This window comes from Bos mutus, chromosome 7, assembly GCF_027580195.1.
Source record: "Bos mutus isolate GX-2022 chromosome 7, NWIPB_WYAK_1.1, whole genome shotgun sequence".
Taxonomy (NCBI): Eukaryota; Metazoa; Chordata; class Mammalia; order Artiodactyla; family Bovidae; genus Bos; species Bos mutus.
The window spans coordinates 62418367-62435053 of NC_091623.1; the positions used below are offsets into that span (position 1 = coordinate 62418367).

General features: G+C 35.7%; 1 protein-coding gene across 1 annotated transcript in view; it reads left to right on the plus strand.

Moving 5' to 3' along the window:
- MEIKIN (meiotic kinetochore factor) overlaps nucleotides 1-16687 on the plus strand; it is a 139441-nt gene that overhangs the window by 17765 nt on the left and 104989 nt on the right. The window contains exons 5-6 of the mRNA XM_014480811.2: nucleotides 2852-2989; nucleotides 9671-9790. Of these exons, the coding sequence (XP_014336297.1) occupies nucleotides 2852-2989; nucleotides 9671-9790 (258 nt within the window). The remainder of the gene's footprint in view (nucleotides 1-2851; nucleotides 2990-9670; nucleotides 9791-16687) is intronic.

Below are 16687 nucleotides of genomic sequence, written 5' to 3' on the forward strand. Positions count from 1 at the left end.
CCTGAACAGGACTGAAAATGGCTTGAGAGAGCAGGGAAAGGAAACTGGGTTGGGATGTTTAGGTGGTTAGAGTGGGGCTGGGATGAGGCTTTAACTTGCCATTGTTGCCAGAATATGGAACACCAGGGCTCATCAACTTGTACAGATATGGGACAGAAGGGGAACTTGGAACAGTGAGGTTTAAATCTGTCAAACACTAAAGACTGCATCAGTCTTTTTAATATACTGGCCTAGAATTCTGTACTTAGCTAAACAATCACTCAGATAGGAAGATAGTATAAAGAAATTTTCAAACAGGTCTTCTATGCACCTTTTCTCAGGAAATGAAGAAGCTATTCCAACAAAACCAGAAAGGAAATCAATAAGGAAGAAATCATGAAATCTGAAATCAAAGGCTCTAATACATGAAATATATAAAAGAATTTCTTAGGATCATGGTAAAGGGAAATCCCAGGAAGACACCTGTGCAGCATGTCTAGCAGACAGTCAATCCCAATTTGAGCAAGTGTACTGAGATCTCCAGCAGCAGTACTTGAAAAAAAGGAAGGAAAGAAAAAGGAGGAGAAAAAGGAAGGGAAGAAGAGAGGAAGAAAAAAAACTGATAGATAACCTGGCATTTTTTAAAAAAAATTATTGAGAGAAAATTTATACTTTTGCAAAAAGTTGAGATGAAATAGGTACTTAGAAAATGAATTGAAAATTATGTAATCAATAACTCAAAGGAAAAATAAGAACTTGTAGCAAAAATTTAACATAAATGATAGAGCTCATAGTACATGGTTCAGCTGTAAATATATTTAAGCAATTATAACAACAGAATCATTGAATACATTTAATTTATAAATATAAGCATATAAAAACAATAGAGTTAATAGGGTTGAAAACAGTTGTCTCATTATGATAGGGAGTTATGAGACAAGAGGTTGCAATTTTTTTTAAATTCCTTTAAGAGGTGGTAGTTTTTGATAAAAGCTTGTAGAACTGACTTTTAAAATGTATACTATAATTTGATATAAATGTAATTTAAAAATGCATTTACATTTCTTACTTGTGACACCAGGAGCAACCTTCTATTATTATAGTCAGGAAAATTTGTTTATTCTTTTCTCTGCCAAGTTACCCAGGGGGTGAGTACAGGGCTTTCCTAGTTTCTGAGCCCAATTTGAGTTCTGGAGTTTGGTGGAAGGATTTTCTCTCCTGAGAGTGGTATTCATAGAATTTTGAGAGGTAGAAGGCACGAGAGATGCGGCAACCAAGAATGAGAAGGATGAAGACAATGAGAAAAGTAGCAAGGACAGGGAAGGACACTCTGGGACAGCTGAAGTATGGGAAGAGAAACATACTCAGAGGAATAGCCTGACTCTGACATCTGAAGAGGAGAAGAAGAATGGTAGCTTGAGTCAGTCAATTTAAGTGGTGCACTGGTGGCTAGAGGAGGAGGGCACATTGGGAGCAGTTGTCAACATTAAGGAGATGGTTGGAGTGAAAGAAAAAGATGTGGTGAGATCAAAGTGGGAAGGATAAAGAGTTAGTAGTCTCGGGTAGGTAATGAATGAGCAGAGATAGGTATAAGTCAGCTCCAGGGCAGAAGATAATGGGTTTTAGGAGTCATGCTCTCCTTTCATCCCTTATCCCACACTCCACCAGTTTCTGTTAGTGTTGACCTCTGTTTTATCATGTTAGGAATGTTTCATAAATGCTGACTGTCTATAGTAGAGTATATTTTCTCTTTTCTTACTATACTTTCTGGTTCTTCAAGTAAATACTAAGGTCTGTACCTGTCATTTATTAGAAAGATTTTCATTCTAGTCTACTCTCACAGGGATGACTTTAAGACTTCTGAATTAGAGAGATTTTCTGTTCATATATTTCCCCCAATTTCCTATTGAGATGTTTGTTTTCTTATTGTTGAATTTTTGGAGTTCTTTATATTTTGGATTCCAGTCCATTTACAAATGTTTTCTCTTACCCTGTGGCTTGTCTCTTTGAAATAGAAGGTTTGAACTTTGATGAAGCCCAATTTATCACTGCTTTTGTTTTATGAATCATTCTTTAATTATTACATTAAAAAAATTGTTACCTAACTCAGTGTCATGAAGATTTTATCCTGTTTTTTGTAGAAGTTTTGTAGTTTTAGGATTTGCATTTAGACTCACGATGCATTTATAGTTAATTTTTTATATGATGGAAGATATGAGTGCAAGTTATTTTGTTTTGCTTTTGCGTGTGGATATACAGTTGTTCCAACATAATTTGTTTGAAAGAATATCCCTTCTCCATTGAATTGCCTTTGCATCTTGGTCAAAAATAAGTTACTCTTATGCATGTAAGTCTATTTCTGGACTCTGTTCAGTTCCTTTGATCTATGTTCCCTTGAATCTATGTTTATGCTCATTGTTTTTTAAATGGAATAACTAGAATCATCCTTTCTTCTTTTCAGCTAGTCAGCTTACAGTTAATGGGTTACTTATATATAAAACTTGCACTTGAAAAATTAGGTATACATTTTATTTATTTATATTTATTATTAAGGTATACTTGATAAAATTTGTATTTTTGAGTCAAGAATTATAACTGAACCAAAGTAGGGAAGGAATAAATGTATAAAACTTTGAGAAACAATGGAAGGGGTTTATATTGCATTTTCTTCATATCAAAAATAGACCTTTTCTAAGATTGAAATTCAAGTACAATTTAAGATTGTATACAATCGCATGCCATTTCAGTTTTATGTGTAATTTTACATTACTAGTATACAACTGCATGTATATTTGTACAAGTTTAAGTTCTTAGGATTTTAAATCTGTTTACTGTTGAAACATTTTACTCTTTTTGCTTGTTTATTCTATAGGACTAAGTTTGCAGCATGATATTTCTGGCTCTCTTCTAAGTTATTCATTTACAGACTCTTCTACAGAATACAAGAGTTCCGAAGAGAATTTAAGTAGCTTCCCATCACCTGAGCTCTTCAGAGGATCAGATTATTTAGGTGAGAAAATTTCAACCTTAAGTTGCTCCTCCATAGAAACTGGTCCTTTGTCTACAAATTTTGCAATGAATAATGTTCCTTTTGAGAAGGTATACTTATCTTCCTCACCAAAACCTCTCTGCCCAGTATCCACTGTGTTCCACACTCAGTCACATAGGACTATAGATCAAAACCCCCCAGATCAGGAAAAGATGAAGAGATTAGCATTTACATGTAATACATATTATCCAGTTATTAATATTGAGCAACTTTATACCTAACATATGTATATTTGTTCTCTTGAACTATGGGTTATCTTTTATTTCCTATACTTCTCTTACTTTTCAATAATTCAAAGGTTGACTGGACCATCTCCCTGCTTGAATTTTTTCTACAAATTATCAGTTATTTATGTTTGCCATATGTATAATTAACAGCTTTTGGTTAATGATGCAGATTGAACATATGCCTTCCTCCACAACTTTGTGCAATGGCAGAAAATGACTTTTTTAAAAAAGACACAAACACATAAGAGTAAAGAGAATGAGAAAGAATAAAGTTTGGAAAGCTAGATAGCAAATGGTCTGATAAAGTGGACTTAAAAAGCTGAATCCTGAATCAACAATGGGAATACCCCTGAAACAAGCTAGTTTGTACAATACTATACTATCCCAGAAAAGCTTTCAATGTGGCTTGTAAAATACTTGTAAAAAGCTGTGCCCAAAATACAAAAATTATGGTGACTTCTCCTTCTCCTTTCCTAGAAATTTATTCTTTGGGGTATTTTGAAACAGAGGGACCCTGAACTAAGCACTGTTAATAACAGGGATACCATGGTATTTTGAAATATTGTCATTAACCTTGTCATAGCCTCATGGTGGGTGAAGTTTACTTTCTCACTCTTTGGCTTTGGGGTTGGCCATATGACTTTGGGCAACATGGATATCAGTTGCCCAGATATCAGAAGCAAACTTTTGATATGTGCATACATAATTGGTTTTGTCCCCCTATCCTTTTGCTATCATGAGGAAAATACAAATCTTCTTCCACTTATGATGGAAAAAACTCTTAAGCTGAACCATTGTGAGTCAGGGACCATATGCATATCCTAATTAGCTTCTACCTCTATTATTGAACTCCAGAATAAGAGATACAGAGCAGGATAGCCCTGGGCAGACTGCAGACTTCAGAGAGCTGCCCTAGTTGATTACCCAACCTATAGCCTGAAGTGGAGCTGCTTGAGTCAAATAGTAGACAGGTGTAAGAAAGAAATGCTTTCATTTCATGCCACTGAGATTTCAGTGTTATTTATTATATAGAAAAAGCCAACTGCTTCAGATACTGTCGTGAATGCAGAAAGGGGTAGTTAAATGCAAATGTATATTCCAAATTGTAGGACTGCTCACCCAATGCTTAGTCTCATCCTAACCCAATGGTCCATTTCTCTATTCAGCTTCTAGAATGCTAGCACCCAGAATTGAAACTTCCAGGCAGGAAAATGGAAGATTTTTTTCCTGAGAAATCTGAGCAACCCTAAAGAAAGTATCAAAAGATACTGACCTCAGTAGTACTTCAGTGAAACTGACAGGAACCCTACAGTGAAGTTGCCTATGTGGCCAGCCCCAGCTAAGCCATAGAGATCCCACTTAGCCATTTAGGGCCCCCTCTCAAATATGAGCAGAAGACAAGGACTACCAGACTTCTGATGAATTTTCTAACATAAAGCATAGAGGTCAAAACAGCGAAATATGGTAGTAAATCAGTAAGGTGTTGGAATAGTAAGCCTTAGACTTGCCTTTCCCCATGGACACACCAATTCAACAACAATACATGGACTAATTTGTGTCCATGTATTTCCCTTTGTGAGATTTCCCTTTGTGAGAAATCTCAAAACTAGTTGAGTGACTCCTGCACCCCCAGGCAAGCTTGAAACCAGTCACATCAAAGCAAATAGAAAAATTCAAGACACCCTTTCATTATAATTCACATCTGCCATACAGCACCATACAATTGGCAGGAAACCTTCAGCTCCCAGATTTTCCCTAGGGAGGAAGGGAAAGGACTGAACCATGTGCCAAAAGCCCTCAATTATTTGGGGATAAGCAAAGAATGGACTACTGACTTGTCTGCCTCAGAGTGCTGGTGGGACCTGACATACTCTAGAAGTCTGATGAGTGCTGAAACAAAGATACCAGTTTATCCTAGCATGAGAACATTCACCAGATCCCAGCTTCTCTCTGGGGAGGGAAAGATTTGGACTGTGTTCAACATTCCAACATTTCTGGGGCTGCCCAAGGGACTAGCTTTTGTCTCATCTGTCTCAGAGCAGTGATAGGACTTGTTATATTCTAGATGCCTCATGGCCACTGAAAACAAAGACTCTGGTTTGAACTAGCAAGAAGGTTTGAGAAGATCCTGGTTGGAAAGATTGGTGAAGGTCATCTCCTGTATGAGGCCTATCTGTTTATAGACTGGGAAAGCTGGCTGTTTTATCTAATGTGCAGACACCAACACAAATGATTAAAGAGAAAGAAGAAGCAGGGAAACATGGTCCAAAAACTGAGAATAAGATAAAGCTCCAGAAAGTGACTCTGATTAAATGGAAACATGTGAACTACCTGACAGAGAATTTTAAATGATTGTCATAAAGATGCGCAGCAAATGTTCGTAAAGAACTCAGAACAATGTATGGAAAAAGTGAGAATTTTAAGAGAGTTTTTAAAAAGAACCAAAAAGAAATGTTAGAGCTGAGAAAAACAATAAATGCACTAAGAAAAAAAAAAAAGTAAAAGATCAATCAGAAGAAAGGATCAGCAAATTCAAAAATAAGTCATTTGAAATTATCCAGTCACAGGAGCTAAAAGGAAAAAGAATATAAAAGAATGAAGAAAGTTTGAGACTTACAGAACACAAGAAAACAGATCAGTATATGCATTGTGAGAGTCCTAAAGGGAAAAGGGAATTGGGGAGGGAGGGAGAGGGAAAGGGCCAGAAGGTTTCTTCACAGAAATGGTTGCTGAAAACTTCCTAAATCTGGAGAAGGAAGTGTACATCCAGACCTAGGAACCCCAACAAACCTCAGATAAGATGAACCAAAGAAATTCACATGGGGGCACATAGTCATACTGCCAAAAGTCAAAGAAAAAGCACTTTGAAAGCAGCAGTTTTAAAAGCGACTTGATATATACAGTGAGACCTCATTAGACTGTTTATGGATTTCTCAGCAGAAACCTTGCAGGCTAGAAGAGAGTGGAAGTAAATAGACAAAGTGCTGAAAGAAATAAACATCTGACCAATAATACTGAAACCTGCAAAACTGTCCTTAAGAAATGAAGAGAAGATAAGTCCAAACAAACAAAAGCTGAAGGAGTTAATCATCACTAGCCCTGCCTTACAAGAAGTGCTAAAGGGAGTTCTTCAAGTTAGAACAAAGGACTCTAAACAGCTGTATGAAAGCATATGAGTACAAAACTCATTGGTAAGTATATAGACAAATGCACTGATACAGTAACAGTGACATATAAATCACTCTTAATTCTGGTATAAAAGTTAAAAGACAAGCATATTAAATATAATTATAAAAATATGTTAATGGATATACCATATGAAAGGTGGTAAATTATAACATCAGTACTGCAAAATGTGTTTGAGGGGTGAAGTAAAAGCATAGCGTTTTTGTTAAATTGTTATCAGTTTAAAGTAGACTGTTAAAACTGTTTTATGTAAGCCCCATGGTAACCACACACAAAAAGTACCTGTTGAAGATACATAAAAGAAAAATAGAAAGGAGTCAAAGCATATCAATGTAAAAGAATCAATGAAAGACAGAGGAGCATAGCAAGAGAGGGAAGAGGGGCAAAATAACTATAAAACAGAAAAGAGTTAACAAGATTATAATAGTAAATCCTCTTCTATCAATAATCCTCCTCTATCAAAAATATAAATGGGTTAAACCCAATCAAAAGACAAAGAGTGGCTGAATGGGTTGAAGAAATAATCCAACCGTATGTTCTCTACAAAAGACTCACTTAAGATTTAAGGGCACACATAGACTGAAAGCAAATGGGTGGGGAAAGGCACTCCATGTAAATTGTGACCAAAAGAGAGCACAAGGGGCTATACTTATATCAGATAAAAATAGACTAAGTCAGAAACTTTTACAAGAGACAAGGAAGAATGTTGCATAATTATAAAAGGATCAATTCATCAAAAACACTCAACAGTTAGGAATAAATATCCACCCAACATCAAAGCACCTGACATAGAAGGTAAACACTGGCAGAACTGAGGGTAGGAATAGGCATACAGTCATAGTAGGAGACTTCAATACTCCTACTTTTAATAATGGATAGAACATCTAGACAGAAAATTAACATTAAACTGATTTTGAAGTATATTGCAAAGCTATAGTAAACATAACATTATAGTACTGGAATAAAGACAGAGATATAGACCAGTAGGACAGAATAGAGGGCCCAGAACTAAATCCATAAAGACATTTGCTCTTTAACAAGAGTGCCAAGAATACTCAATGTGGGAGAAATAGTCTCTTCAACAAATGATGTTGACAAAACTGGATAGCCATATACAAAAGAATGAAATTGGACCCTTACCTTATACAAAAAAGTGGGCTCAAAATATAGTAAGGACTTACATGTGAGACCAGAAACTATAAAACTCCTAGGAGAAACATAGGGGAAAAGCTTTATGACAATTGGTATTGGCAGTTATTTCTTGGATGTGACAACAAAACACAGGCAACAGAAGCAAAATTAGACAAGTAGGCCTAGATAAAACTGAAACGCTCCTGCACAGCACAAGAAACAACGAAGTGAATAACCTATGAACACCCTACAAAAAGGGAGAATATTTAGAAACCACATATCTGATAAGGGATTAATATCCAAAATATATCAGAAACTCCCACAATTCAATAGGAAAAATCCAAATAACTTGATTTTTAAAAATGACAAAGAACTTGAATAAACATATTCCCTTCAAAGAAGACAGTCACATGGCCAACAGGTATATGAAAAGATCACTAACCGTCAGGGAAATGCAAATCAAGATCATAGTGAGGTATCACCTCACAACTATTAGGATGGTTATTATTATTTTTTAAAAGGTAAGTGTTGGCAATGATGTGGAGAAATTGGATTTCCTTTTGTATACTGTTGATAGGGATGTAAAATAGTGAAGCTGCAATGAAAGAGTATGGCAGTTACTCAAAAAATTTAAAATATATGTGGTCCAGCAATCCCACTTCTGGGTATTTATTCAAAATAATTACTGTCAGGATCTAGAAGAAATATTTGAACTCCCATGTGCATTGCAGACTTTTCACAATAGCCCAGTGACCATTGATGGATGAATAGATAAAGAAAATGTGGTATATGCATACAGTGGAATATTATTCAGCCTTTAAAAAGGATATCCTGTTATATGCAACACTATAGAAGAACTTTGAGGACATTATGGCAAGTGAAATAAGCCAGTCACGGGAAGAAATATACTGTATTATTCCACTTGTATGAGATAGCAAAAGTAGTTAGATTTATAGCAGTTGAGAGTAGAATGTTGGTTGCCAGGGCCCAAGGAGAAGGAAATGTGGGGAGTTGCTGATCAACAGGTAGAGTTTTACTTATGCAAGATGAATAACAGGTTCTACAGATGTGTTGCATGACATTGTGCCTATAGTTAACGATAATCTATTGTACTCTCAAATTTGAGGGTAGGTCTCATGTTAAGTGTTCCCACCACAGTAAAATTAAAAATAAGAGAAGAAACCAAACAGAAATAGGAATACAAGAAAGATACTGGGGGGAAAAGTTTTCCTTGAGATAAAAATATGTATATTGCATTCATTGAATAGGAACAGGATGCTGTTTAAAAAAAGGGAGTGAGAATATTCAGAGAATAAATTAAATGCAATAGCAGAATGGAAAACTCGGTAGAAGGATTAGAAAATAAATTGAGATTTCCCAGGGGAAAAAAAAAAGTCAGGAGGGAAAAAAAGGAGAAAAAATATTAGTTAGAGAAGTAGTATATGAAATCTAACATCAAATAATAGGAGTCTCAGAAAAAGATAATGAAATAAACAGGAGGAAGAAAATTACCAAAGATATAACTCAAGAACAGTTTCTAGATCTAAGAAGTATGATTTCTGGGTTTAAAGGGCCGTACAGTGTCTAGCACAAGAGATGAAAAACACCAAGACAGAACAATATAAAATTTCAGAACATCAGAGAATGGAATAAATAGAATGGATTTATACAGTTTGGTAGGGTTTAGGATTAAATAGATGAAGAATACAGAGAAATCTAAACAAACAACTCTTTATTGGCTCCAGGAAAAACAAGAGGTGGTCACTGTATATATACCAACGGAGTTAAAGACAGCATTTTTATGACAATTTATCATCATAACGTTTGCATTGAATACTGGCCTAACTAAATATGCCATATAATAATATGGGGATAATGGGAAAAGTGGGGAAAAGGAAGTAAGAGTATTTGGGCATTGTAATAGCCCAAAGATTATTTAATATCCTGATGTCCTCAAGGGTTTTTTTTATGCTTCACCTAAACTTTCTTCAATTACTGTAGCTTTGTATGGGCTAGGAACCTAAGTTGGGGAGAAAAAGGTAACCTGCCACTTGTGTGCTATTCAAAATTTTGTGCCATTTCTCCCTGCTTCTTTTAGAATGGGAGCATCCCATGTTGGAAGAAAACATGCCATGTAAGAATTCTACTCTTTTGGACATAAGTAAAGCAGTAGCAATAGAGAAGGTACCTGAGTTTTCAAATCTCTCTGCAATTTTAGGTAAGTTTCACATTCTTTTTCCTCATGTCACAAAGGGAAAAACCCTTGTCAGTATTGAAAAAGCAAAGTATTTTTTCTCTTGAATGATTTTTTAGCTAAATTAATCAATTAGGATTACCTTTGGCTACACATAATATCTGACTAATAGTAAGTAACTTAAGCATATATGGGTTTACTTTTTAAAAACATTTATTTTGAATTTTATTAATATACTTGCAGAAAAGTTGCAAAAATAATAAAAAGGGTTCCCATATACCTCCCATCCAGCTTTCTGAAATGTTATTTTCTATAACCATAATCAGTTCAGTTCAGTTGCTCAGTCATGTCCGACTCTTTGTGACACCATGGATTGCAGTACACTAGGCTTCCCTGTCCATCACCAACTCCCAGAGCTTGCTCAAACTCAGGTCCATTGAATTGGTGATGCCATCCAACCATCTCATCCTGTGTCGTCCCCTTCTCTCCTGCTTTCAATCTTTCCCAGCATCAGGGTCTTTCCCAATGAGTCAGTTCTTTGCATCAGGTGGCCAAAGTACTGGAGTTTCAGCTTCAGCATCAGTCCTTCCAATGAATATTCAGGACTTATTTCCTTTAGGATGGACTGGTTGGATCTCCTTGCAGTCCAAGGGACTCTCAAGAGTCTTCTCCAACACCATAGTTCAAAAGCATCAATTCTTCAGCACAATACAATGGTCATAATTAGGAAGTTAACATTGGCGTTAAACTGTTAGCTACAGACCTTATTCACATTTCATCAGTTTTTCTACTGTCTTTTCTTTGATTCAGGATCCTATCTCGGATCCTACATTGCATTAGATTGTTCAGTTCAGTTCAGTTGCTCAGTCGTGTCTGACTGTTTGTGACCCTGTGAACTGCAGCACTCCAGGCCTCCCTGTCCATTACCAACTGCCAGAGTCTACCCAAACCCATGTCCATTGGATTGGTGATGCCATCCAACCATCTCATCCTCTGTTGTCCCCTTTTCCTCCTGCCCTCAATCTTTCCCAGCATCAGGGTCTTTTCCAATGAGTCAGCTCTTCACATCAGGTGGCCAAAGTATTGGAGTTTCAGCTTCAACATCAGTCCTTCCAATGAACACCCAGGACTGATCTCCTTTAGGATGGACTGATTGGATCTCCTTGCAGTCCAAGGGACTCTCAAGAGTCTCCTCCAGCACCACAGCTCAAAAGCATCAACTCTTTGGCACTCAGCTTTCTTTATAGTTCATCTCTCACATCCATATGACTACTGGAAAAACCATAGCCTTGACTAGATGGACCTTTGTTGACAAAGTAATATCTCTGCTTTTTAATATGCTGTCTAGGTTGGTCATAACTTTCCTTCCAAGAAGTAAGTGTCTTTTAATTTCATGGCTACAGTCACCATCTGCAGTCATTTTGGAGCCCAGAAAAATAAAGTCAGCTACTGTTTCCACTGTTTCCCCATCTGTTTGCGATGAAGTGATAGGACTGGATGCCATGATCGTAGTTTTCTGAATGTTGAGTTTTAAGCCAACTTTTTCACTCTCCTCTTTCACTTTCATCAAGAGGGTCTTTATTTCTTCACTTTCCGCCATAAGGGTGATGTTATCTGCATATCTGTTATTGATATTTCTCCCGGAAATCTTGATTCCAGCTTGTGCTTCTTCCAGCCCAGCATTTCTGATGAGGTACTCTGCATATAAGTTAAATTAGATTGTTATTTCTCCCTTAATCTACTGTGACAGATCTTCAGTCTTGGTCTTTTGTAAGCTTGATACTTTTGAAGATTACTGATCAGTTATTTTGTAGAATGTCTCTCCATTTGAATTTGTCTAGTGTTTTCTCATGATTAGAAAGAGATTATGCAATTTTTGATAAGAATACCACAGAAATGATGTTGTATTAAGGAGTTCTTAATGTCAGTACATTTATGTTATTATTGGTCATATTAATGTTCACTTGATTAAGGTGATATCTGGTTTTCTCCACTGTAAAGTTACTAGCTTCCCTCTGTAGTTAATAAATACCTAAAAAAAAATAGTTTATGGCTCCATAAGTCCTGTTTCTCCTCAAACTTTCATCCACTGATACTACCATTCCTCAGAGGAACTTGACTGCAATAGTTCTTACTGTGGTGTTCATGGAATGGTGATTTTCAATCAATACTTTGCTGTTACCTGTTACATTTATTAATTGAAATTTCTTTTTGAAAAGTAACTATTTTCTGCCATTTATTTATTCAGTTATTTATATCAGTATGAACTCATGGATATTTATTTTATGGGTTAAAATCCACTTCTTTTTTGCTTTGTCTCTCTCTCTCTTCCTCCCTCCTTCCCTTCCTTTATCCTATTATACACACAGAGAAGTTTCAGATTTGTTAACCCAGATCCCTGTGAGAAATACATTTACTAAATAGATTACTACAGCATTTATGTACAGTTCTATTTGTCTTTAGCATTACAGTGTCCTATCAACAGACTCTTTTCAAAAATTAGATAGGCTAGTTCTTTTCCTCCACTTTCACTGAAATTATTGTTCAGTTGTTATGTAGTAATTAATACATTCCTTTGGTAGTGTTGAATTCAGTTTTTGATTCCCCCTTCCTATTTGGTTTTGTTTATTTATTCAGGGGGAGAGGGCTGTTGAAGGTATGTGAAACATTACTATGGTTCTAAGAATTATAGTTATATAAAAAAATATTATCATACAAGCAATACAGTAGAGTATTGCTACATCTTCTTCTACTGCTACCATGATGCTTTTGCCCTCTTCTTTCTACCCCATTTCCACCCACCCCTTTTTGGTAAGCAGTCTCTTTAATTTACGCTTTATCTTTTTTGTGTTTCTTTTACACAAATGAACAAAGCCCTGTGTATTTTCTTTCTTTTTTAAATTGAGGTATAGTTGATTTACAATATTGTATTAGTTTCAGGTATACAACAGGGTGTTATATATATATGTATTTTTCAGATTATTTTCCATTATATATTATTACAAGATATTGAATGTAATTTTCTATGCTATAGAGTAAATCCTTGTTACTTATCTATTTTAGGTATAATAGTTTATTTCTGTTAATCCCATACTCTGAATCTGTCCCTCTCCTTCTTTCCTTTCCCCTTTTACAGCCATAAGTTTGTTTTCTATGTCTGTGAGTCTATTTCTGTTTTGTAAATAGATTCATTTGTATTATTTTTTAGATACCATATATAAGAGATGCCATATATTTGTCTTTCTCTGTCTGACTTACTTCACTAAATATAATATTCTCTAGGTCCATCCATGTTGCTGCACATGGCAATATTACATTCTTTTTATGGCTGAGTAATACTCCATTGTGTGTGTGTGTGTGTGTGTGTGTGTGTGTACACACATCCATACTACATCTTAAGCTAGTCGTCTGTTGATAGGCACTTGGGTTGTTTCCATGTCTTGACTATCATAAATAGTGCTGCTGTGAATGTTAGGATGCATGTATCTTTTTAAATTAGAGTTTTCATCTTTTCTGGGCGTATACCCAGGAATGGGATTGCAGGATCATACATAGCTCAATTTTAAGTTTTTTGAGGAATCTACATACTGTTTTCTATAGTGGCTACATTTTCATTGTGGCAATTTACATTCCCACCAACAGTGTAGAGGGTTCCTTTTCTCCACACTCTCTCCAACATTTTTGGGGGTATACTTTTTCATGATAGCCATTTTAACAGATGTGAGGTAATACTTCATTGTGGTTTGGATTTTCATTTCTCCAATAGTGATATTGAGTGTTTTTCTTGTGTTTATTGGCCATCTATGTGTCTTCTTTAGAGAAATGTTTATTTAGGTCTTCGGCTCATTTTTTGAGTGAGTTGTTTGCTTTTTCATATTGAGTTGTTTGACCTGTTTGTCTCTATTGGATATTAACCCGTTGTCAGTTGCATCATTTACTAATATTCTCTTTAATTCTGTCGGTTGTCTTTTCACTTGGTTGATGATTTCCTTTGCTGTGCAAAAGCTTTTAAGCTTAATTGGGTCCCATTTGTTTGTTTTTGCTTTCATTTCTTTTGCCTTGGGAGACTGAGCATAGAAGATATTGCTACAATTTATGTCCAAAATATTTTGCCAGTGTTCTCTTCTAGGAGTTTCATCATGTCATGTTTTCAGTCCTTTTTTTTTCTTTTCTGCACTGGGTCTTCATTGTTGTGCATGGGATTTCTCTAGTTGTGGCTACTGAGCTTCTCATTGTGATGGCTTCTCGTTGTCGAGCACAGGCTCTAGGGTGCAAGGGCTTCAGTTGTTTCAGCTCACAGGCTCTAGAGTTCAGGCTTCATAGTTGTGGCACACAGGTTTAGTTCCTCCTCAGCACGTGGAATCCTAGTTCCCAGACCAGGGATCAAACCCATGCCCAGCATTAGCAGGTGGATTCTCGACCACTGGACTACCAGGGAAATCTCTGACATGCCTTTATATTTATTAAAGCATCTTGAGTTTATTTTTGTATATGATGTGAGGGCGTGTTCCAATTTCACTGATTTACATGTAGCTATCCAGCAACCTGCTCCAGTGTTCTTGCCTATAGAATCCCCATGGACAGAGGAGCCTGATGGGCTACAGTTCATGGGATTGCAGAGTCAGACACCACTGAGTGACAAAGCACAGCACAACACATCCAGCTTTCCTAGCACCTCTTGCTGAAGAGACTGTCTTTTCTCCATTGTATATTCTTGCCTCTTTTACTGTAGATTAATTGACTATGTCTGTTTTGGTGCTAATACCATGCTGAGTTTGGATTACTGTATCTTTGTAGTAGTGTCTGAAATTTGGAAGGGTTATGCCTCCTGCTTTGTTCTTTTTTCTCAGGATTTCTTTGGCAATCTGGGTCTTCTGTGGTTTCATATGAATTTTTGGATTATTTGTTCTTGTTCTGTTAAATATGCCATGGATATTTTGATGCAGATTGCATCAGATCTGGAGATTTCTTTGAGGAGTATTGTGATTTTTAAAATGTTAATTTTTATAATCTGAAAGCTTGGGATATCTTTCCATTTCTTTGAATCATCTTCTGTTTCCTTAATCAGTGTTTTATAGTTTTCAGCATGTAGGTATTTTACCTCCTCAGATAAGTTTATTCTTAGATTTTTTTATATGATTTTTAAACAGGATTTTTTTTACTTTCTCTTTCAGATATTTCATTATTAGTGTAAAGAAATGCAACAGATTTGTATATAGTAATCTCATATCCTGCAACCTTCCTGAATGCATATTTTAGTTCTAATAATCTTTGTCTCGAGACTTTAGGAGTCTCTATATAGAGTATCATGTCATCTTCAAATAATGACAATTTTACCTCTTCCTTTCCATTTGAATCCATTTTTGAGGAATTTTTAAAATTAAAGTATAGTTGATTTACATTGTTGTGCCAGTCTCTGGTGTATAACCAAATGACTCAGTTATATACGTAGATATGTTCTTTTTTTATATTCTTTTCTATTATGGTTTATCCCAGGAGATTGGATATAGTTCCCTGTGCTATACAGTAGGACCTTGTTGTTCATCCATTCTAAATGTAAAAGTTTGCATCTACCAACTGCAAATTCCCAGTCCATACCTCTCTCTCCCCACTTCCCCTTGGAAACCAAGTCTGTTCTCCCTGTGAGTCAGTTTCTGTTTTGTAGATAGGTTTGTTTGTGCCATATTTTAGATTCCACATATAATGATACTATATGCTATTTGTCTTTTTCTTTCTGACTTATTTCACTTACTACAATAATCACTAGATCTGTCCCTGTTGCTGCAAGTGGCATTATTTTTATAGCTGAGTAGTATTTCATTTAATATATCTATCATATCTTCTTTATTCATTCATCTGTCAATAGACATTTTGGTTGTTTTCATGTTTTGGTTATTGTGAATAGTGCTGCTATGAACATAGGAATGCATGTGTCTTTTTGAATTATATTAATAGTTTTCTCAAGTATATTCCCAGAAGTGTGATTGCTAGAGCATATGGTAATTCTATTCTTAGTTTTCTGAGGAATCTCCAAGCTGTTTTCAATAGAGGCTTCATCAACTTACATTCCCACCAACAGTGTAGGAGGGTTCTCTTTTCCATTTGGATACATTTTATTTCTTTCTCTTGTCTGATTGATGTGACTAGGACTTCCAATGATACATTGAATAGAAGTGCCAAGAGTGGGCATCCTTGTCTTATTCCTGAATTTAATGGGAAGCTTTTCAGCTTTTCACAGTTGAATATCATGTTTGTTGTGGGCTTGTCAAAATGGCTTTTATTATATTGAGATATGTTCCTTCTATACCCACTTTGGCCAGAGTTTTTATCATGACTGGATGTTGAATTTTATCAAATGCTCTTTCTGTGTCATTGAGATGATCATGTGATTTTGTCTTTTCTTTTGTTAACGTGATGTATGTCATTGCTTGATTTGCATGTGTTGAACCATCCTTATGACCCTGGATTGAATACAACTTAAATCATAATGTGTGGTCCTTTTTTGTATTTTTGGATTTGGTTTGCTGATATTTTGTTGAGGATTTCTACTACTATATTCATCAACAATACTTACCTTTAATTTTCTTTTTAGAATCTTTTCTGTTTTTTTTTTTTTTTTTTAATCAGGGTGATGGTAGTCTCATAGAGTGAATTTGGAAGTGCTCCTATCTCTTCAAGTTTTTGAAATAGTTTGAGAAGGATAGGATTAGTTCTTTTTATGTTTGGTGGAATTCTTCAGGGAAGCCAACCAGTTCTGAATTTTTGTTTGCAAGGAGTTTTTAAAATTACAGATTCTATTTCATTTCTAGTGATCAGTCTGTTCAAACTGTTTCTCCTTATCTCTGTTTTGGCAGCCTGTATGTTTCTAGAAACTTGTCCATTTCTTCTAGGTTCTCCAATATGTTGGCTTACATATCTTCA